Source organism: Salarias fasciatus, chromosome 17 (genome assembly GCF_902148845.1).
Source record: "Salarias fasciatus chromosome 17, fSalaFa1.1, whole genome shotgun sequence".
In the NCBI taxonomy this organism is placed as follows: domain Eukaryota; kingdom Metazoa; phylum Chordata; class Actinopteri; order Blenniiformes; family Blenniidae; genus Salarias; species Salarias fasciatus.
In genome coordinates this window covers 1853986-1876720 of record NC_043761.1, presented here as the reverse complement: position 1 = coordinate 1876720, position 22735 = coordinate 1853986, and the positions used below count along the sequence as shown (strand labels likewise).

General features: G+C 47.5%; 3 protein-coding genes across 3 annotated transcripts; 2 read left to right on the top strand and 1 right to left on the bottom strand.

Moving 5' to 3' along the window:
- Nucleotides 1-436: 436 nt before the first annotated feature.
- LOC115404014 (T-complex protein 1 subunit beta) lies at nucleotides 437-5054 on the top strand. The gene is made up of 16 exons (XM_030113146.1): nucleotides 437-495; nucleotides 1602-1676; nucleotides 1765-1830; nucleotides 1901-2012; nucleotides 2214-2290; nucleotides 2363-2475; nucleotides 2560-2762; nucleotides 2874-2974; nucleotides 3166-3293; nucleotides 3475-3578; nucleotides 3728-3847; nucleotides 3927-4055; nucleotides 4135-4238; nucleotides 4315-4414; nucleotides 4508-4649; nucleotides 4735-5054. The coding sequence occupies exons 1-16, from the start codon at nucleotides 493-495 to the stop codon at nucleotides 4763-4765; spliced, it is 1608 nt and encodes a 535-aa protein (XP_029969006.1). The 5' UTR covers nucleotides 437-492; the 3' UTR covers nucleotides 4766-5054.
- A 2792-nt stretch (nucleotides 5055-7846) lies between these two features.
- On the top strand, nucleotides 7847-10591 carry LOC115404031 (cathepsin E-like). Its single transcript, XM_030113167.1, has 9 exons — nucleotides 7847-7902; nucleotides 8122-8302; nucleotides 8800-8917; nucleotides 9208-9326; nucleotides 9407-9606; nucleotides 9680-9805; nucleotides 9915-10059; nucleotides 10196-10294; nucleotides 10415-10591. Exons 1-9 carry the CDS (start codon nucleotides 7847-7849, stop codon nucleotides 10589-10591), a joined length of 1221 nt encoding a protein of 406 aa, XP_029969027.1.
- Nucleotides 10592-11450: 859 nt separating this feature from the next.
- Nucleotides 11451-16675, bottom strand: LOC115404615 (bestrophin-3-like). Its single transcript, XM_030114021.1, has 13 exons — nucleotides 16426-16675; nucleotides 16092-16186; nucleotides 15447-15534; nucleotides 15185-15330; nucleotides 14950-15104; nucleotides 13838-13915; nucleotides 13541-13693; nucleotides 13345-13425; nucleotides 13030-13181; nucleotides 12669-12759; nucleotides 12332-12450; nucleotides 11966-12238; nucleotides 11451-11841 (listed from the first exon to the last, which is right to left on the bottom strand). Exons 1-13 carry the CDS (start codon nucleotides 16575-16577, stop codon nucleotides 11451-11453), a joined length of 1974 nt encoding a protein of 657 aa, XP_029969881.1. The 5' UTR covers nucleotides 16578-16675.
- Nucleotides 16676-22735: the final 6060 nt, after the last annotated feature.

Genomic DNA, 22735 nt, shown 5'->3' with positions numbered 1-22735 from the left:
AAATAATCTAGAAAGTTTAAATTTTATACTTAATAAATTAAACTATCTACAGTCACTCTTCGTAGTCTTGATTTATTACACTATGTTTACATTAAAAGACCAAAGAAAGTAATTGTATATCCATATTTCTCAAACACTGAAGTGCCCCCAGGATTTCTCAGATCATTTGTGACTATAGCAAGGAAAAAAATAGAAGAAATAGAACGAAAAATATTGGTGAAGGAACAGAAAATGATTAAAAAAAAAGAGAGAAGTAGACTAGGAAATTCACTGACACAATAGCATTCAGAATAATTAGAAATAAGATAAAACAAAATACCAGAAGTGTCAGAAAAGGGCATTTACGTACAAAAATGTGTTTGTAAAATGAAATGATTTTATTTTGCAGCATCGGCCCTGAACGCAGCACTCCGTTCGTACGTGCTGTGACGTCATCACGTGGCCCCTCCTCCTTCTGTGTGCGTGCGGCTGCTGCTCTTTACATCAGTCATCATGGTGAGCTTTCACTCAGATTTATCACCGTTTCCAAGAGTTTCTAGCTGAAATGTCTTCTGCTGTCTGTCGTCAAACATGCAAGGACTCCGTGTGGATGCTCGCGCGTTCTTCGAGCCGCCTCAGTGGCCGTACAGCCCCCCGTTAGCGCGCGGAGCTAACCGGTGAATGACCACATGGGCGTTGCGGAGTCGCTAGCAGCTAAGCTAGCAGCTCTCGTGGTCGCTTCCTAACTTTTCGTTAGCTGTGTTGAAACCGGCACAGCAGACGCGGCGCTCGAGTGTCCATTCATGCGTCTTTGTGCGCCCTTTTCTTTCATTGATTTCAGTGTTTCTGCCCCGATTTAGCCCGTTAGCATGCTAACGCAGCCTAGCCTGTCACCACTGGGGCTTTGTGGCTGTCAGGAACAAATTAGCATATTTTTAATCATTAAAAATACAGCAACTGTCTAAACATGTGAACAAATGCAGATGTTTTGTGGTATGTTTTGCTCTTTGGTGATGTTCTTTGTATTTTGTCGTGCTGTTAATTATGCTATTTATTGTATATTGTCTAAAGCTTCTAGTGGGTTCTAAGATGAAAGGGGCGGGGCGACCGTGATGATCCGTTCAAGTGTTCTCGGAATAAAGAGTTCTGTCCACGCCCAGTCTGTAAAAAAGAATCAAAGGAAAAAAATAATACAGAATTTCATCATTCAAACAAAAAAAAAGAAATCTAAAATCCAATGAATAACCGTAAAGTCAGAAAAAAAAGTCACGTAATGGAGAGATTTTTATTAAGGTTATGTCTTTTGTCTAGAGTTTTTTATTGACAGTTTGATTTGTTTGGAACAAGTTGACTTTATGTTAATTTTCAGTTATTGAATAGTTGTATTTTTTCCTCCATCATTGTTGTTATTGACATTCCTTTTCTTCTCAATTTCTGTATTTTTTTCTGCTCCTACCATGTTTTGTTTTGTTTAAGTTTTTTTTTTTTTTTTTGCTTTAAAGAGTTTCTTTTGCTTCTATTCAGCCTTTCAGTTTTTCTTTTTATTGATAGAATTGTCCCACATGGTTCCCACTTTGCTCCAGTTTGTTTGAGACACGGTTCCTGGTTGTTTGTGTCGGCAGGCGTCCTTATCGATGGCCCCGGTCAACATCTTCAAACATGGAGCGGATGAAGAAAAAGCCGAGACGGCCCGGCTGGTGCGTTCAGGGACCTCTGTTCAAACACATATTTTTCCATTCATTTGAATATTTTCCCACCTGAAACCGTTTTCTTTCAAATTCACAGTCGTCTTTCATCGGCGCCATCGCCATCGGGGACCTGGTGAAGAGCACGCTGGGGCCGAAGGGCATGGTGAGCGGAGTGTGTGAGGCGGGCTGGAAGGGGGAGGGGTTTCTGTCTGAGCAGTGTTTTTCTGTTTCAGGATAAGATCCTGCTGAGCGGAGCGAAGGGCGGCTCGGTGACCGTCACCAACGACGGAGCCACCATCCTCAAATCCATCGGAGTCGACAACCCGGCCGCCAAGGTCCTCGTCGGTGAGTCGGAGGCGGAAATCGTAGATTTATTAAACACCGGCAACTTAAAAATATCAAAACGTGGAAATTCAATTTAAAACCTAAAGAATCTGATGAATTAATCAGAAGATTTTTTAATTATTTTTCCTTTTTAAGTAACTGAGAAAACGGGCAGCCATCAGACTGAAATGACTCCTGAACCGTTTGAACTCTGCGTTCCAGACATGTCCAAGGTTCAGGACGACGAGGTCGGAGACGGCACCACCTCGGTCACCGTGCTCGCCGCCGAGCTGCTGCGGGTAAACGCCGCCGCTCGGAATGCCTCGCAGACTGAACTCGCTCCTCGGCGCTAACCGCCGTCCCGCTTTCAGGAGGCGGAGCTTCTGATCGCCAAGAAGATCCACCCGCAGACCATCATCTCCGGCTGGAGGAAGGCGACGCAGGCGGCCAGGGACGCTCTGAGGGAGGCGGCGGTCGACCACAGGTAGGGCGGCGCCGAGACGCGCGGCGTCTCTTAACGACGGCGTCCGGCGGCGGCGGCGGGTTAAGTGTGGCCTGGTTTCCGTAGCGACGACCCGGCCCGCTTCCAGGAGGACCTGCTGAACATCGCCCGCACCACGCTGTCCTCCAAGCTGCTCACGCACCACAAAGACCACTTCTCCCAGCTGGCCGTGCAGGCCGTGCTCAGGCTCAAGGGCTCCGGCAACCTGGAGGCCATCCACGTCATCAAGAAGCTGGGAGGGAGCCTGACCGACTCCTACCTGGACGAAGGTGGGACACACACACACACACACACACACAGTGAGGGTTGTGGCATGGTGACGAGTCGCGGCTGAGACGTGTGTGTGTGTGTGTGTGTGTGTGTGTGTGTGCTGCGTTCAGGGTTCCTGCTGGATAAAAGAATCGGAGTGAACCAACCCAAGAGACTAGAGAACGCAAACATCCTGATCGCCAACACGGGCATGGACACCGACAAGATCAAGGTACACACACACACACACACACACACTCTCTCACACACTCACTCAATTCAGCGTCAAGATAAAGATTCTTCCTCTTACTTTCAGTCTGCTCTGATCTCCTTTCTGCTTTCTGCTTCTTCTCTCTTTGTGTGTGTGTGTGTGTGTGTGTGTGTGTGTGTGTGTGTGTGTGTGTGTGTGTGTGTGTCCTGCAGGTGTTTGGCTCCAGGGTCCGAGTGGACTCCACGGCGAAGGTGGCCGAGATCGAGATGGCGGAGAAAGAGAAGATGAAGGAGAAGGTGGATCGAATCCTGAAGCACGGCATCAACTGCTTCATCAACAGGTCCGAGCAGCACACACACACACACACACACACGCACACACACACACACACAAAGCACAAAGGGTGTGTGTATGCGTGCGTGTGTGTGAGAGGGACTGCAAAAACACTGAGTGCACGTATCAAAGAGTTTCTTGTGGAGTTCCATATTAGTTTTTAAATAAAAGTGGCGTTTGTCTCACAGACAGTTGATCTATAACTACCCGGAGCAGCTCTTCGCTCAGGCCGGCGTCATGGCCATCGAACACGCCGACTTCGCCGGAGTGGAGCGCCTCGCCCTCGTCACCGGTACGGATCCATCCAGAAAACACACATTCACAAGTTCAACTGATGGGTTAGATTCTAGGCTTGATGTTGAGGGACTGTGTGTGTGTGTGTGTGTGTGTGTGTGTGTGTGTGTGTGTGTGTGTGTGTGTGTGTGTGTGTGTGTGTGTCAGGCGGTGAGATCACGTCCACCTTCGACCACCCGGAGATGGTGAAGCTGGGACACTGCAAACTGATCGAGGAGGTGATGATCGGCGAGGACACACTCATCCACTTCTCCGGCGTCGCCATGGGTATGCACGCAAACACACACACACACACACACAGTTAAACACACACTGGGACTCACGGCTGTGGCTCCGCCCCCCCCAGGCGAGGCGTGCACCGTGGTGCTGCGCGGCGCGACGCAGCAGATCCTGGACGAGGCGGAGCGCTCGCTGCACGACGCGCTCTGCGTCCTGGCCCAGACGGTGAAGGAGCCGCGCACCATCTACGGAGGAGGTGAAAACAAACGCACCCTCTGACAGACAGCCGTGCGTGTGTGTGTGTGTGTGCGGCGCTAATCGACCTTCATACTCAGGCTGCTCCGAGATGCTGATGGCCAAAGTGGTGTCGGATCTGGCCAATAGGACGCCGGGAAAGGAGGCGGTCGCCATGGAGTCCTTCGCCAAGGCTCTGAGGATGGTGGGCGGAGCTTCACTGTTGACCGAGCTCGTCTGTTCAGAAGCGAGCCGCTGACGTTTGTTTCCCCCCCGTCCAGCTGCCGACCATCATCGCCGACAACGCCGGCTACGACAGCGCCGACCTGGTGGCTCAGCTGAGAGCCGCGCATCAGGAGAACAAGACCACCTTCGGCCTGAGTGAGTCCCAACGCCTCGCCGCGGTGCCGAAACGCCGGCCCGGCCGTTAGCGTTAGCGCGGCTAACCCCGCGGTGGCTCCTCCCCCCCCGCAGACATGTCTGAAGGCGTGGTGGGAAACATGGCGGAGCTGGGCGTCACCGAGTCCTTCCAGGTGAAGCGTCAGATGCTGCTGAGCGCCTCCGAGGCCGCCGAGATGATCCTGAGGGTCGACAACATCATCAAAGCCGCGCCGAGGTCGGTTGAACCAAGCTCCGCCCTCGTTTACAGCTAGCGTCGACTCGCGTGTTTTAAATAACCACGTCCTTTCTCTCCTGTTCAGGAAGCGAGTGCCGGACCACCACCCCTGCTAGAGGAAGAGGAGGAGGAGGAGGTCGATGATGAAGGATCCGTTTCGTTATTTATCACCTCGATGTAGTTCAACAACAAGAAAAACAAGAAACGCTCCATTCTGTTCTTTTTTCTCTGTGCTGACGCGAGCAGGCCAGAAGCTAATCGCACAGCTGCTGTTAGCGTAAAGAGATGACGCTAGATGTTAGCACGGCTCGGGATGCTAACGTCAGTCCGACGACGCCTGGAAGAGGTCATTTCAACGTTTTGTTCGTTTTGTTTACTGAAATAAAAGAGTGAGTCCTCGTCAGATGATCTGTGGTTTTGTTTTGACTTTCAAACATGAATGGCTGCTAAATGTTTCTGTGGATGAATTCACTGAACAATGAGCTCATGTTGATCATTTTCATTACAACTAACTTTAAAATAACCTCAGTTAAGAATGCAAATGTTGATGATGGTCAAACGTCAAGTTGTAGTTTTCATATCGGCCCACTAGCTGGTGCTGCTGCTTTATAACATTCAAACCTTAGAAGTCCTGAAAGTGTTTATTGGATAATCCCAGAAGTCTCCAGTTCTTAAATTCACTCAGCACCTGTCTCACAATGATGCAATTTTAGCCATTTTTATTAACTAAACACAAATCTTTACAGCTTTAAAGCGTTTTTAAAGTCAATGCAGCACTGAGGGAAACTTTATCCCAGATCTGTACCTCAAAAAATATCATGTCTTGAAGATCTGCGGACAATGTCTTCGACTTGGTTTCAGCTGTCAGACCCTTTTTGTAGATTATAGATTTTATTTCGGTCATAGTGCAAAATAAACAGAAAAGTACAAGGCAGGTAAGACACACACACATACAGTGGTATGAAAAAGTTTGGGCACCCCTGATCATTTTCAAGATTTTCTTTTATGAGTCCCTGTTTGGTAAGCTCATTGACCCTTGACCTCCATACACAGGTGAAGCCAATCACGAGAAAGGGTATTTCAGGTGGCCAGTCGGAAGTATTTCTCCAACATGGGAGCCTCAGAACAACTCTCAAACGAGCTGAAAACAAAGACTGTTCAGCATCATGGTTCGGGGGGAGGATACAGAAAGCTGGCTCAGAGATTTAAGCTGTTAGTTTCCACTGTGAGGAAAACACTGAGGAAATAGAAGAGCAGAGGACAGCTGCAGTTAAAGCCCAGAGTGGCAGGCCAAGAAAAATCTGTGTTGAGGAGAGGCGAAGGATGGTGAGAACGGTCAAACTCCACCCACAGCATTCCAAGACAAACACTTGCTCGCCACAGTAACGTGTTGGCGGTCCCATCATGCTGTGGGGCTGTGTGGCCAGTGCAGGTACTGGCAGTCTGAAGGTGTTGAAGGTGTTGAAAGTTGAAGGTGGCATAGATTCCAGTCAGTGTCGAACAATGTTCCAGACTCGAAGTTGAAGTTGCGCCGGGGCTGGATACTTCAGCACGACAACATGCGTTCATGCAGAGGAACAATTAGAAGGTTCTGGAACGGCCGTCTCAGTCCCCAGACCCGAATGTTCCTGAAAATCTGTGGTGTGATTTAAAGCAGGCTGTCCATGCTGGGAAACCATCAACTCTGACTGAACTGGAGATGTTTTCTGAAGACGAAAGGTCAAAAATGCCTTCAGCCAGAATCCAGGCCCTCGCTGGAAGCTACAGGAAGCGTTTAGAGGCTGTTATTCCTGCTAAAGGAGGATCTGCTAAATATTGATATTTTTCTGTTGTGCCCAAATTTATGCACCTGCCTACTTTTGTTTAAATAATTATTGCAGACTTTATGTTAATCCTAAAAACTTCATTTCACTTCTCAAAAATCACTGCGTTTGTCTGCTATTTGATGTATTTAACTGAAAGTGCTGAGCCGAACAACCAGTGATTTACAAAGGAAAATGATCAGATCAGATCAGAAAATGAGCTGGCAAACTTTTTCATACCACTGTGTATATATATATATATATATAAATAAGTATATATATATATATATATATATATATATATATGTATGTATATGGTTTACGTGTTATTTGACTGAAAAGGTTTAGGGCTGAAGCTGAAGCTTAACACAGATAGCCATCTGCCTTTCCATATCCTGTCCAATCAACAGGAGTTTGCCACAGGAGGACTCTAGTAAAGTTTTGGAAACATCTTAACGACAATCAGTGGAAAACGGACTCAACGTGAACTGTAACATTAAGTTACATGGAAAAAGTGAAGCGGCTGCAGTGTCTGCTGGACATTCTCCCTGTATGCAGACGATAGTGGAGTAAATGTTCTTGCAAGTCCACTTTGATTTGGAGAAGAACTTGCATTCTCTGAAACTTCCGTCTATTTCCGACAACCTCACAAGCATTTCTCGCATGTCTTTTTAACATTTGCAGATTTGACTGACTTCACAGCTGATGGTGCTAAATATCCACGCTAGCCGTGTTAGCTCGCTGCTGCAGGTTGACCTTTATGTCTGCGTTCCGGTCGGAGTCACTGAGACCTGAAACGGTCAACATGAGAGGAGTTACACAAACAGACCGAGGGCACTGCACCAACACAAACAGGGCCGCTAAATAAAAATTAAAAAAGAAGTATTATTTTACATATTCAAAAGGTTTTAAGATGTTAATAACTCCAAATTTAAAAAAATTAAATTTGTCAGTTTTCAGTCATTTAAAACATGAAAGTTTAAGGATTAACATGATTTTGATGTATTAAAACACGTCACCACTATATTGGCAAATAACTAAAATCTAACATTTTATCTCATTCAGACCCAATGAAATCTTTCAAAGTCCTGAAAATCCTGCAGTGACTTCTTTAATGAACTATTTAATATTTACTGGTGTCTGTTGCATCATTTGGAGCCCAGGAGGAGTTTGGGTTTTTTTCCCTTTCTGCTCCAATCAGAGCTGCAAGTTTTCTCTGATAAAGTTTCTCTGCAGGTTTTTTTAATCCAGAGAGCAGAGAACAGACAAACAGACACACAGAAGAGCAACCGGACGAGGGTACAGTCGAACCTATGGACAGATAAACAGCTTAACAGTCAAACAGTCGTACAGAAGAACAGCTGAACGGAGCAGAGGAACAGTCGGAGCGGCATCATGCTGAAGCTGTTGTTGTTGCTGTTGTGGACCTGGAGCAGCTTCGCTCTGGTCAGGTGAGGAAAAAACCTTTTCCGACCAGCAGGAGGCGCTGCAACCAACAAGTGGCAAGATACTGAAACTAAGTTTTAATTTAAAAAAAAAACCACTGCTTTGTGAATATTTTGTTTTGTTTTTTTTATAAATCTAGAATAATGCATAATTGTGTCAATTTGAACCTTGAAGAATGTATTTAAATTTATTTGAACATATCCTTATCCCCCGGCGCACTTCAGGGTTCCCCTCAAGCAGGTGCGTTCGATTCGTACGCAGCTGCGAGCCGCCGGTGCGCTGGAGGACTTCCTGAAGGAGCATCACCCCGCCGCGTTTAACCGGCGCTACGCTCGGTGTTTCCCCCCCGGCACCATGTCGCTCCGGCTCGGACGCTCCAGCGAGAGGATCTACAACTACATGGATGTAAAACATTTATCAATTAATATATATTTCTATTAATTTATCAATTAATCTGTCTGTCAGTCAAAAATGTTTCACTGCTGCAGATCTCACCACAAGGTGGAGCTGTTGTGCGAATATTTCAATAATGACAGTTCTAGCATTTAGAATCGATTGATATGATAGTAACTTTCTTTTACAACAGTGCAAAATTTTGCAAAATGTTGATGCTGTAATGCTTTTTGTCCGTCATTTCAGTGTGTTTTATCTTTTGCTAATATAACATGGGCTTCTTGTTATTCTTGGTCCCACCACCAGATGGTGCCGCAGATTTACAGAAAGGTTTTTTTCAATAAAATTCTCAGTTAGATCACTTTATTTCATTTTTTTTTTTTTTTTTAGGATAATTAGTGCAAACTCACTTTTCTACATTGAATAATATCTTGTGTTTATATAGTGATGATGGATTAGTGTGTGATTTTTCCCGCCTCCCCGCTGACTGGAGTCCGGCTGTGTTTCAGACTGAGTACTTTGGGGAGATCCGGCTCGGGACCCCTGGTCAGAACTTCTCGGTGGTTCTGGACACCGGATCGGCCGACCTGTGGGTTCCATCAACGTACTGTGTCAGCGAGACCTGCGGTACATTAACCACACACACACACACACACACACACACACACACACACACACACACACACACACACACACACACACACACACACACACTCAGTGTGTATCTGAGAGTGTCTGTGGGTCGGGTCATTATGACTCGGTCGCGGCTCCACAGGGTGATCAGAAGTTTACGACCGCTGAGTCTGGGTTAAAAGAGTCTTCTCTCACTTTTGGGGGCAAAGATCCAGAAAAGTGAAGTTTATATTAAATCAGAAATGTAATCCGATAGAAACGTGGTGTGTTTTGTGTGTTTGCAGCGGTGCATCATCGCTTCAGAGCGTTCGATTCCTCAACGTTTCATCACGACGGGCGGCAGTTCGGGATTCACTACGGATCGGGACACCTTCTGGGAGTGACGGCCAGAGACACTCTGGAGGTCCACACACACTCTCAGACCTCGATTTTCCAACCAAACTGTTTTTGGGAAACGGTCTGATGGTTTCAAATCTCTCCCAGATCGGCGGTATGACCATCTTGAACCAGGAGTTCGGCGAGTCCGTGTACGAACCCGGATCCTCGTTCCTGTTGGCAAAGTTTGACGGCGTTCTGGGCCTCGCTTACCCAAGACTGGCTGAGATCCTCGGAAACCCTGTCTTTGACAACTTAATGGTTCAGGAGATCGTGGAGGAGCCCGTGTTCTCTTTCTACATCAGCAGGTCAATCCAGGCGGTGGTTTCAGGGGCGAGCGGCGCCTCCTCGGTTTGACTGAACCGGTTTTCCTTCGTGCAGTTCAGCAGATGGCTCCAGTCGAGGGGGAGAACTGCTGCTCGGTGGGACGGACGAGTCGCTGTACGTCGAGCCAATCAACTGGCTGCCTGTCACTGACAAAGGATACTGGCAGATCAAGATGGACAGGTGGAGAACTCGGGAGAGGATGAACTTTGCCTAAACTTCCAAAAAAACGGGTGAGTTCAGGAAACCTCTCAAAGCTCCCGTGTTTGTGTGGGTGTTGTTGTTGTTCCAGCGTGTCGGTTCAGGGCGTGAACTCGCTCTGTCCTCACGGCTGTCCGGCCATCATCGACACCGGGACCTCCCTCATCGCCGCGCCGACCAATGAGACCGTCGCCCTCCACCACCTGATCGGAGCCACGCCCACCAACATCGGCGAGGTTCGTTGATGTCGTGCTTGAACACGTTCAGCGGTTGTTTGTCGTCATACGTGGTTGTAAATTTCTTCTTTTTTTATCTCCTTTGGGAATTTGTGGAAACAGTTTGCTGAATGAATAAACTCATTGTGTGTTTCAGTTTGTCATCGATTGTGCGCGGTTGTCCAGTTTGCCTCACGTGACCTTCGTTCTGGGTGGGCAGGAATACACACTGAGCGCTCAGCAATACGTCCGGAAGGTCCACAACTTTCATCCTTTCATTTTTCATCATCTTTAGCTTTTGGACCAGATCAGCCAGCTAGAATGAAATGTTGACGTCTTGAAAACACACAGACTCGTCTTCTCTCGTCGTCTTCAGGACGTGTTCAACGGCCGGGAGTTCTGCTTCAGCGGCTTCCAGGCCAACGACATCATGACCCCCGAGGGCCCGCTGTGGATTCTGGGAGATGTGTTTCTGAGGCAGTACTACAGCATCTTCGACCGAGGGCAGGACCGAGTCGGGCTGGCTCGTGTGAGACAACCGGCGGAGCAGTGAGCTGCCAGTCAGCACCGACCGGGGGCCGAAAAACACCTTCAGTTCAAGGAATAATGTCATAGTGGTTAAACAATATAACATATTTTTACCATGATTGTAGATATGTCTTTGTTTTTTTGTTCTGTGGGGGAGAAGTCTTTATCTCTCTCTAAATGATACTTTATCGACACGTTTCCCACATCAAAGCTAAACTAACTGCTAAATCACACGTAGAAAGAAACCACATTGGTCAACATTTTTATTAAAAGAAGAAGTTTTAGTGGGTTTTGTTGACAGTTCACGCTTGAATCCAATTGACTAAAGACAATCAATAACCTCTAAAAGAACAAAGACTTTGTTCTGCAACTCAATTTGAAAGCTGATGAGTGCTGCACTTCCACAAATGACCACTAGATGGCTCCCAGAAAGACATGACTGGGAGTCAATTTCTTTGTTTAACCAATAAATGCTGGAAGCTTGTCTTGAAATATGGGTTGAGAGTCATTTCCAGAAAGGTTTGTGTTCTGTGGAGCGTCTGCTCAGCTTTAACGGACTGCATCTCACATCTTTTATTCTATTTTGGACGGTTTAAACCTGCAGCTCATGCAGGAAGTTAACTCACTCCTGTTTGTACCTTCAGCAAACACAAGAGAAACTATAAAAATGTTGAAATGTTTCATGATTGAATTAATATTCAGTATCAAAGTAAATAAATAATCCAAATAAAAACAGACTACTTTCTGAAATACATTTTTAAATGTTTGCCAGTGCAGCTTTTCAAGCTTTTCGTGTTTCGGATGATCTGAAAGTCACTTTGAGCTGACATAATGAAGGACCTGTTGATGTTTTCTCTGACATCCTTCGGTCCTATAAGACGATTTTAACCTTCGTCTCGCTTTTGTTCCGAACTCTGCGACTGAACGTTGTTGTTGTTTGGGATTTCCTCGCCGCCGTTGGTTTCTGCCTTCTCCACGTCGTCGGCCGTTCCCTGGAAGTCGTGGTCGTAGTCCGGTTCGGGCAGCTGCAGGGTGTCCGCGGAGGGTCCCGGCGACCGGCGGGACTGGAACCGAGCCAGGCCCCGCCTCCTCCGGCCCAGGCCCTTCGGACTGGGCAGGCTGCGGACCGACCCCTTGGACGACTGCCTGGAGAACTGCAGGGAGAACTGACGCCCCCGTGGACGAGGCAGGGGGCGACACTGGTTGTTGAGGGTCGTCCACCGAAACTCTTTGGGCCCCAGCTGAGTTGGAGAACAACAAACCGAAGATCCGGCCCTGGAAATATGGAGAGTGGGTCACCTTAGAGGAGAACCGGTGAGATTTCAAAATCAGGGTCTTTGTTTAACTGAAGTAGTTTGATACGAGGTGTGAATCTGAGGGTCTCGATGGTGGAAGGCACCTTGGTGTTTCCAGGCCTGGAGCCTCGTCGGTCGGGGTGGGAGTGCAGGCCGGATCCAGACCGTTGAGGTGTTTCCCAGAGGGGTCGGCATTGCGGCGGGCGTCTGCTGTCAGTGGCGGGCTGACGACGAACCGAGGGAACACCAGGGAGGGCGAGTCTTCGGGCGAGGGCAGGTTACTGCTCACCTCCTTCAGGGTGGACAGGGTGTCCATGGAGGACGGCGGCACCGCCAAGGCAGGGGGCGGAGCCACGTCGTCTGGACACGCGTTAACCCTGACACAGATTACAACCAGGGGTTTGTTTAGAAGAAGCCGCTCACCTTCATCTACATCATTCAAACCTTTCATTCTTCAATCACAACCAAACCTGAAGTCTGGGAAGAAGCTGCCGGTGGCGTCGCTGCTGTGGCGCTTCAAGATGGGTCGGGGAGGTCGGAGCTCAGGAGGCTCCTGAACGCTGAGCAGCCGGCGGACTCGACCCAAAACCTGGAAACGGCAAAGCCAAGAGGAGCCAGGGAGATCAGTAAGAAGAACGGGCATATAGAGACGCCAGTGCTCATCCCAACAGAGAGACAGCAGCTCTGGAAATGTTCATCCCATCTAAAATGTAGCCAGCTTTCTGGTATTGCAAAATCTGCCATAAAATCTCTGAACCCAAATGTTAATATTTCACAATAAACAAGGCGTGTGTGTAGAATTCTTACAGACTCTTGTCGTCGAGTCAGAACTGTGTCAAGCTGCTGCGGTCGACTGTCGGAGACGTCGCTCTCATCGAACTGCAGGATGTCCGAGAGTCTAAGAGAGACATTCAGGACAACTTTCTCATTCTGAAACTTCTATGAAAATTCTCCAGGAAAACACAGTAACGTCGTTATAGTGAACAGCTTGTGCATCAACTAACTGGACATTTTACTTCTTCTTTATCTGAACCCAGTCAGGTGACTCACTGCACCCCCTGGTGGTGTGAAGTAGTGCAGGTAACGGACTTATTTCATGTTTCAAGCTGGCATTTTCACACAGTGCAGCTTGTGAGTTTGAAGAGAGAGACGGCCGTCGGAGGCTGACCCCATGTCGGTGGTGGATCCGAGGAAAGACGGGATGCAGTAGTCGGCGGCGGCGAGCGTGTACGGAGGCCGGGCGTCACAGTCGTTCCAGTACATGTCTTTGGTCATGTGTGGCAGGTTCATGTGCATCTCGTCCACCGCCAGCAGAGACACCTGCGGACCGTCCATGTAGCCTCAGCGCAACATTTACAAGACTGAACGCCAAAGAAAAGAAACTTCTCTTGTGAAATGATCTGTGAAAAACCTGCAGAATGTGTTCACTCTGGTGGAAAAGTCAGATATGAAATCAGAATTTTGAGCCTCTTTGGCTGCAGACCTGAAGGTTTCTGTCGATGATCCAGTTTGCCTCGAAGTCGTCGTCATCTTCTCCAAATGGGTTGATGAGCTGTTCTGCAACCTGACAGAACGACACGATGAAATACCAACAAGTCCAATTAAAAAATTACTGGAAATGAGATAAAATCTGAATGAATTGTTCCAGCTTTCTGTAGAAGAAGATGCGACGATCAAACCTTCAACCAGCCAGCGTAGAAGAAGAACTGCAGCAGGGTGAAGATGGGGACGTACAGGTCGAGGTCGTGACCCTGGTAACCCCGGGCGGGGTCCAGGAACTGCCGGCCAATCAGACAGGCGAAGAAAAAGGTGTAGACGGCCAGAGTGACGACCTGGACAGAGAGGAGGCGGCGCTGAGCGTCTCTGCCTGCGTGGGAGCTCTGATTCGGTTACTGTGATGCTCAGTGATGTGATTATCACCAGCTGCATCCGAGCCAAACATGCTAACGGAGACGGATGTGCCCCGGGAGGCTGACCTGCGTGTAGACCAGAGGGATGCCCACCCAGTCATAGCCGAAGAGAGTCGCGCACCACGTCCTGAACAGGTTCATCTCCTGCACACAAACCGTCACTCATCAAAACTACCATTCATTCAGGAGAGAAACCCAAAGCATCGTCTCTCAGCGGACAGAGTGGTGTCGGGTTACGGATCTGAGGGATGAGCTGCAGTTATCAGAGCTTTAAAACCAGCAAGTCTTGATTACAGTGGGAGTGCTGGAAGACTCATTAACTCGGAAAGATGAGATCCAGGAAATATGTCGGTAGGCCACTTTTATGTCGAAAAATGCACATTTTTGAACATTTTCAGCTATAAAAACAGTCTAAGTTTATTAATTGATTAATATCTCAGTGGAGTTCCTTAGAAATAGTCTTCAGGACTGTCGAATGTACTGAATACAAAAAATAAGAGAAATATGGCTTATTGGAAAACGGCCATACAGTCGCTTGGAATCACTTGTAGCAGTTTTCATGCGCATTATGTTAAAGCTTAATTTTCAGAATAATCTTTTGCAAACTAATGTGAGCTGGACAACATTGAAAGTGTCAGGAAATGTTCATTTTCATCTACTGAGAGATAAAATCTGCAGAGAGCCGAGTCCTCCCAGCTTTCCCAGTATAATGTTCGTAACATGATGCAACCTGTTCCTTTCCAGTTAGCTCCTTTGACTCAGCACCAACTGTCTTTTAGGAAAAGATCTTGAAACCAAAGCGAAAGTAAAGATTTGTGTAAATAATCAGTTGCTAACAAAAGTAGAAATGGATCTAGAATAGAGCCCTGAGGAACTCCAAACCTCAGGGCAACCAATGCTGACAAAAATTGTGTCTGAATGAAAACAGTATTTGCTGCTTTACTCTTCTTTTCCCAGACTCTTAGGTCTTTGTCTGGTTGAACTTTTGGCTCCTGATGCTACGTTTCCATCTCACTTCCTGTGGGACTGCGATGCATTAACGTAGACTTCTCGTCACAGAAACGAACTGCAGTGCAGACAAACACAATAAGCTTCATTTCCCTGGTGATTTCAGTGCTGTGGCCTCCAATCATGATTATTCCTCCTAACACACTCGTGAACCGAGCGCCCAGGGTTACATTGAGGATACTCTGCAGGTCGATGCTGTCCTGGATCCGCCCCTCCTGTCGAGCTTTGGACGCCAGGTTGGAGAACCAGACGACGGGAATCCAGTACTTCAGGTGAGGGGACCGGATGTTCTCGAAGACCTTCCTCTCCTCGGGGGTCATGAAACCTGCCGGTGGAGACACAGATCGCCGGGCCAATGAGGAGCCGGTCGGGACGGCGTGGACCAGCCGCCGGGCGGGCGCCCACCTGCCTCCACCACGTGGTCCATGGTGGGGAAGCGCTTGCAGACGGCGGTGCTGACGGAGCGGAAGATGAGGAGCGAGGTCAGGTTCACGTAACGCACCAGCGTCCGACGCAGCAGGCGGCCATATTCATCTTTACCCTGAACGTAGCTGCAGGAGACGAGGGAGGAAGACATTACCGATGTGTGCCGTTCATCGTGAGCATGGAGCACTTCCTGTCTGCGCCTTCAGAGGGCGGGACCGGACCGACCGGAGGGTGAAAGCACCTGGAGATCTGGAACATGAGTCGGTCCGGCCAGGGCAGGTTCACAAACTGATTCCACCACCGGTTCACCACAAGCGTCACATAGAAACCTCAAACACAAACACAGGTTCAGTCGTGCTTTTTGTTATTTTTAACAGGAAAACGGTTTGAAAGTTTATTTCCATGCTGGTTAAACTCTCCAGGAACCCATCGATGCACTCTGGAAACTGCTACACATTAACCACACAAACACTCATCGAGCTTTTAGCTTCCTGCGCTCTTTAATGATCTGTTTCCATTAGCAGCCACGCTAATGAGGGAAGCGGCGCTCGCCCCGCCTCCACACATCTGTCCGTCTCTCTGCTCAGGCAGAAACATCTTCTCCTCCACAGGGTCCCGACTAATCCCTGATCTCACAGGACTAATATTAGCTGCACACCACCTGCGATTATTAATAACAGCACAACTCGTCTGAGTCATTCGATCCCCTGACCCTAACCCTGTCTGACCGAGACCCGAAAACCGGGAGGATATCAACAAGTGGAGCAGGCTTTATGCTACTAGAAGTTTATGTGAAATTCCAGATGTGATTCCAAGAGAAAGAGAACTAGTTTTATTCTAAATAATGAATGTTTTCAAGCACGACTGCGAGACAAAGGCCTCATACCGAGCACGAAGGTGACGGGGATCTGCTCGGCGTATTTGTCGCAGTACATTGAGAGTTTCTCGAACAGCGTCTTCTGGTGTCCCGTGAGGACAAATCTGAAAAAGAGAGGATCCAAAACATGAACGGCGGCTGCAGTTCCTGAAGCAGTCACCACATGGTGCATCAACTCAGTGATCGAAGCTGAAAATATTTGGTTTGTTGTATTCGTATGGCCAAAGTTAAGCTGTTACTCCTCTCGTGGCCACTAGAGGGCACACCAAGTAAGACAAACTAAATACATGAATACATGAAAGTACTTTTGCATTGTGTGTGTGTGTGTGTGTGTGTGTGTGACCTGTAGACCACGCTGAGGACGGTGTAGAGCACCACAAACAGCAGGAACTCGCGGTACAGGAGCTTGTAGATGCTTCCTTTCCAGCGCAGCAGCAGCCGGTGGAAGCTGAAGAAGGAGGCGTTCGCCACTTTACTGGAATACGTCACAGTCATGATGAGGGTCCGCCGGGATCCGCAGAGCCCGTCTGGTTTTATAGAGTTCAGAAGAACCACAGAGTTCACCTGGATCCACAGAGTCTACCTGGATCCACAGAGTCTACCTGGATCCACAGAACTTACTTGTATTTACAACATTCATCTGGAGCCTCATAATCCACGAGGACACTGGAGTCCACAGAGACTGGCTTGACTAGGAAGTCCACCAGGACCATGAGTCAGTCCAGACCAGACAGTCAACAAGGATCCACAGAGTCTCGGCTGAATCAAGTTAAAACCTGCATCAACATGAAGTTCCACCTGAGTCACAGGGTCTCATGTGGATTATACCGTCCAGCTGGACCAGACCAAATCACAGGAATTCACAAGTCCAACCTGGCTTAGAAAGACCATGGTTCCAGAACCTCCCCCCTTGATCCACAAGGTCCCCTCTGCACACGAGAGTCCACCTGATTCAAGAGAGTCCTGGATCCAATTAGTCCCACCTGGATCCTCAAAGTTCCTCCTGGTCCAGAGAAGCCTGTTGATTCTGATTGAGTCCGAGTTGATTGAGAGAGAATCCCATGTAGTCCAGGAGAAACCCGGTTCCTCTGTGTTCACCTGGATCAGGGACCGACCTGGAACCAGACGTGATCCAGTCCGTCCGTCATGACTCGGCTCATCTGCTTTCATCAGGCTTCTTTCCTCATTGCTCCTCTCTCTCTCTCTCTGTCTCTGTCTCTCTCTGTCTCTCTCACTCTCTCACTCTCTCTCTCCCTCTCTCTCTCTCTCTCTCTCTCTGTACCATGATGCTGTCCGTTGCCCAGTAATGCCAGGCAACACACACACACACACACTCACTCACACACACACACACACACACACACACACACACACACACACACACACTCACACACACTCACGCACACTCACGCACGCACTCACACACACACACACACACACACACACACACCAACCCGATGGACTATCTTTGCGGGACCTTTCCACTGATGTAATACATTCCCAGCCCACAATCCTCTCCTGGGGGGTGAAGAGTGACCACCAGGGTAAACCTCACACCCCAGACCCGTAACTCCTGGAAGTTCAGCCTTATTTACCACCGGCCCGCCCCTCACAGCCAGCCGTAACCCGCAGTCTGAGCCCAGGACATTACTCCAGCCTGGAGCCGGACAGCCAGACCTGAAGACGCGTCTTAACCTCTCAAGTGTTGTGGGCTGCTAGATTTTTTTTTTTTTTTTTTTTTTTTTTACAGTGACATCTAGAGGTCTCACATGGTAGGTACCATGTATTTTCAAATCTTCATATATGTCACATAACGAGCCAAACAACTGGAAAAGACGTGTGACCAGGAGGAAGCCCATGCCCAGGGAGAACATGCAAACTCCACAAATAAAGGCCCGACTTGGACTTGAACCAGTGACATTCTTGCTATGAGGATGAGTTGCTAACCACTACAACACTAACCTTAATCCCAGAACATCCTTACGATGATTATCGGTCCAGTGTCCTCCATTGTTGTCCCCACACATACACACACCTCTGTTTTCATGCCTTCTGGGGACATTATTGATATTTACTGAAGACTTACTGAAAACTCACAAGCTATGTGACCTGAAGGCATGGTGTCACTGAAAAATGAATTTACTAGGATACTACTAGAACTGTAGAGACAGCAGTCCCCACTACTACAGAAGAACTGGAATAAGATGCGTTGCCTTGCCTGCCTCGTACCCAAACCTCACCTCATTTTAACCCCAGTAACAAAAACTACAACTTAAAAATAGGTCAAACGTAGTCGAGTCCCCACAAAGTATGCTGGATCCCCAAGGGCAGCGTGGCTCTCAGGTGTCACAACCCACAAAGTCAGCAAAACAGGAACACACACACACACACACACACACACGCGCGCGCGCGTGCGCGCGCGCATTGGCGAACTGCTGAGCCCCATGTCGTCATGTTTAAAATGTGTGTGTGTGTGTGTGTGTGTGTGCGCGTGCATAACAGAGGAGGTAAGGTGTATAAAGAGAAACGCTGTCAGTGACACCATGACTTCATGATGGCAGCCGGCGCTGACCAATGAGAACAGTCACAAACAGGCCACGCCCACAAAGAGTTGACGGAATATTCATGAAAACAAAGTAGAAATTGACTCAACCTGAAGGTTTTCAATTCACTTCAATTCTGTCAGTGGGCTGCTGTACCATCTAGTGGCCGTTAGCGGAACTGCAGCCTGAGTGAACGTGTATTTGAAGTGGAAATGGGAAACTTCTGTTGCATTTTCTGTGTTCATTTACATGACTACAGTGCTCAGAGCCACTTTTTTAAAGGTCAACAGTATTAACAATGCCGGAGCCAGAGTGGCTCCCAGCCAATTTTCTCCAGGGATTTGGTAGTTTTATAGTTGACAGTCACCCGCACTAGTAATCCAACTTGCTCTTGTCTAAATAGGGCCTTTTCGTACAGAGATACTGGAGTAAGTCAGCATAAACTATTAGGGGTCATAGATATACACAAATTTTAGATTTTAGGGTTATTTCTTCAATCTGTATCCATGTACCTGCATTTAGTTTCTATTTTTCCAATGACAATAACATGAGTCTGTAAATGAAAAAGCATTTAACATTTAAAATGTTCTTTAATAAAACAGAACTATTACTATCATCATTTACATTCGTAGTGTTGAATCTAGTGTACACTTTGCTGGTGGAAAACCTTTTCTCTGTTATTTGCCTCCACTGACCCAGAAAAAAACTCTGCTTTTATCTAATCATATGAGATATTAAAATAAGCCAAATTTGACTCTGAAATTCAAAAAACAGGAATGATGCTCTTTTAAGTCAATAAAAATTGATAGATAAACTGAATGCATAAAGAGAAAAGTAAACTCTGCTTGTTGCCAAACATTTATCCTCTTTTAATTTCAAATATGAAATTTAAACATGAATGAATAAACGGGACGTTACTTAAAAAAAAAAAAAAAAAAAAAAAAAAAAATATATATATATATATATATATATATATATATATATATAATTTATTTATTTATTGTGACTCATAATTACTTCTGAATCTTCGGTTTTTCGCTCGGCTCCCTTCGTGTATCTCCGGAGAAAGCGGAAACACACGAAGAGCCGGAGATGCACGAAGATAGCCGAATGACTAACCGGAAACATACAAATTGACCCGGAAGTCCTTCCCTTCTTTCCCGCCGCTGCCCCGTCCCGGAAGTAGTGTTTCGCGGCAAAATCAATCCTCAAGCAGCTTCATAAAAACGAATTCAGGTCAGAAGAGCCTCGTTTTCCTTATTCATGCTCTCATTTTCACCCCTTCTTCCTTACTAGCCGTCTGCGACGCATCCTGCTCCGTCGGCTGCGGTTAACCCGCTGACGGAGCGGTTCAGAGAGGGTGATGCTCGTCGCGGAGTCGGTCTTGTTTAAAACAGATCGTGTGGTCCTGAAGGATTTCCCAGACTGCTGAAGAGCTTCATTTATCCTTCACGCGGATTCCTTGTCCCAGCGAATAATTAAATGTAATTTTAAGTGCAGTCTGCTTGCTGGTGACTTGGGATGCCGTCCTTGTTTTGGAGCACAAGCTGCAGACGGTTTGGGAATTATTTCAGAAAGATTAATCCCGGCCGGCCTGCGGACGCCTGGAGATTCTCCCGGAGGAGCTGGAGGGAGTGTCCCGGGAGAGGGAAGGCTGGGCATCCGGCCCCGGATAACCGGTAGAGGATGGATGGATGGTTAAAGAGAGAGAGAAACACCCTGAGATGAAAATGTCTCATTCTGTAATAAAGCCACCGAGTTACTAAGATTTAAATGCTAATGTGATCTTCTATGTGCTACTGTACCTGCTGTTTCCCATGTATTTATCTTTTGTTGTATCTTATATTCAACTTTTCACATAACACAGGCACCAAGTGAGATAAACGGCCCAGTTGTTTGGTTTCTATATTCTTTATTTGAGAACACAACATTATAGCTGTAAATTTATCATCTTGCAACAAAATGCGAACCTCCTGTAGGTCACTGTGGACGATTTGCGTCTGAAATGAAGTGAGAAGAAGCTGTGCTGAAGAGAATCCACTCGAGAAGCTGATGCTCGTGTTTCTGTGCCTAGAAAGCTGAAATTCAAACCATAATTTTATGATTTCTGTGCTGATGTTGTCCTGCCTCATTGTTACTGGACTTAAGGTCCCGTTTATACGACGTTTCACGTGAAAACATTGATTCTTGTGATGAAACTGGAGAAAACTGTTTGCAAAAACTCATATTTTCATTGAAAATGCTTTGAAAACGAGAAATAGCTCTAGTCTAAATCTCTGCGTTACATGAGCAACCTGGTTTTTGGTCCCTGGAGATGTTTCTGCTCCTGATACCTGTGGAAAAGCTGTGAACTCAGCGTGACTCTTTCCCCGCTCCTCAGCAGCGACATGCCGTCCAACGTGGAGATCAAAGCCAAGGTGAGCGACGTGGCGCAGTTCGCCCAGAGGGCGGCGCAGCTCAGCCAATCGGAGGGCTCCATCATCCGGCAGCACGACACCTTCTTCAACTGCAGCAGTGGACGCCTGAAGCTGCGCGACCTCATGGTACGGCTGGATCTCTACCGTCCTTCAGCCGCTTCAGGCCTACTCAGCTGAGTGTGTGTGTGTGTGTGTGTGTGTGTGTGTGTGTGTGTGTGTGTGTGTGTGTGTGTGTGTGTGTGTGTGTGTGTGTGTGTGTGTGTGTGTGTGTTTTAGGACGGGTCGGGGCAGCTGATCTTCTACGAGCGGCCGGACACCGACGGACCAAAACTGTCCCGGTACTCCATCAGTCCAACCAACGACCCGCAGAGCCTCCAGGTGGCGCTCCGACTGCACACGCCATGGCGGGACACACTGACACATCACTAACTGTGTGTGTGTGTTTAGGCTGTGCTGGCAGATGCTCTTGGGGTCAAAGGTGAGGTGAAGAAGGAGAGACGGCTCTTCCTGATTGGTCAGACCAGAGTTCACCTGGACTCAGTGGAGGGACTGGGACACTACATGGAGCTGGAGGTAACCACACACACACACACACACACACACACACTCGACATGTTCTCAACTGTGTGTGTGTGTGTGTGTGTGCAGGTTGTGATGCGCCCAGAGCAGAGTGTGGAGGAGGGGCAGCAGGTCAGCTTCACCGCTTCATCCAGGCAGGATTTAAACGTCAGCTTCGGACATGATTTGCTCACGTGTGTGTGTGTGTGTGTGTGTGTGTGTGTGTGTGTGTGTGTGTGTGTGTGTGTGTGTGTGTGTGTGTGTGTGTGTGTGTGTGTGTGCGCGCACGTGTGTGCAGGTGGCGGAGGACCTGATGCAGCAGCTGGGTGTCTCTCCGCAGAGCTTGGTGACCGGAGCGTACATGGATCTGCTGCTGAAGGGGCACAAAGAGACGTGAAAGCCGGGCGGTCACGCTGTAATCAGATTACTTTTTCTCCAACGTCGACACTTTCTCAAATATTTTCTCTGTAAAGTTGCTTTTTTTAAAAAAAAATAAAAAACATGTTTTCTGGCTGCAGCTGGAATGAAACCCAGTCTGATCTCCTCGTGTTTAACGGTGTGATTCTGCTGTGAGCTGGTTGCCGTGGCAACGCCTCCCAGAGCGGCTTCTAAATTGCTTTTTGTTTTTAGCAAATGTAGAAATTATGTGCAAGAAAGAAACCTAATGAAAAAAAAATCTCCAGCGGGTGTCCAGAGGTTAGAGAAGTGGACTCGGGGTCAAAGGTTCATCGGTTTGATTCCCTCTGGGAGGATGAAGAGCTTCAGCAGCCCGGTGGAGAAACCGCTTCACTCCAGGGGTTCATCTTCTTCATTAGCTTGCTGTTAAATAGAATTTAAAGTTTTTATCATTTCTTTAAAAGCCTCAGAGTAATGGAGGTTCCTGCGTTCTCCGAAACCAGAACGGGAAGCAGAGCTTTCATCAGTCGGCTGGGAAAACAGGAAGTCTGATTCTGCAGATTTGTTTCTGTTTAAAGGGAGTTTTTCCTTTCTGTCCTTTATGCTTGCGCTTGTTGGAATTCTGTTTTTTTTTTTCTCTCTCTCTCTTTAAAAGTGCCTTGAAGTTATTGAAATCAAATTAAATAGAGAAACTTCCTAATTTCTGTAATGTGAATATTTGTAATTCGACCTTTTTTAA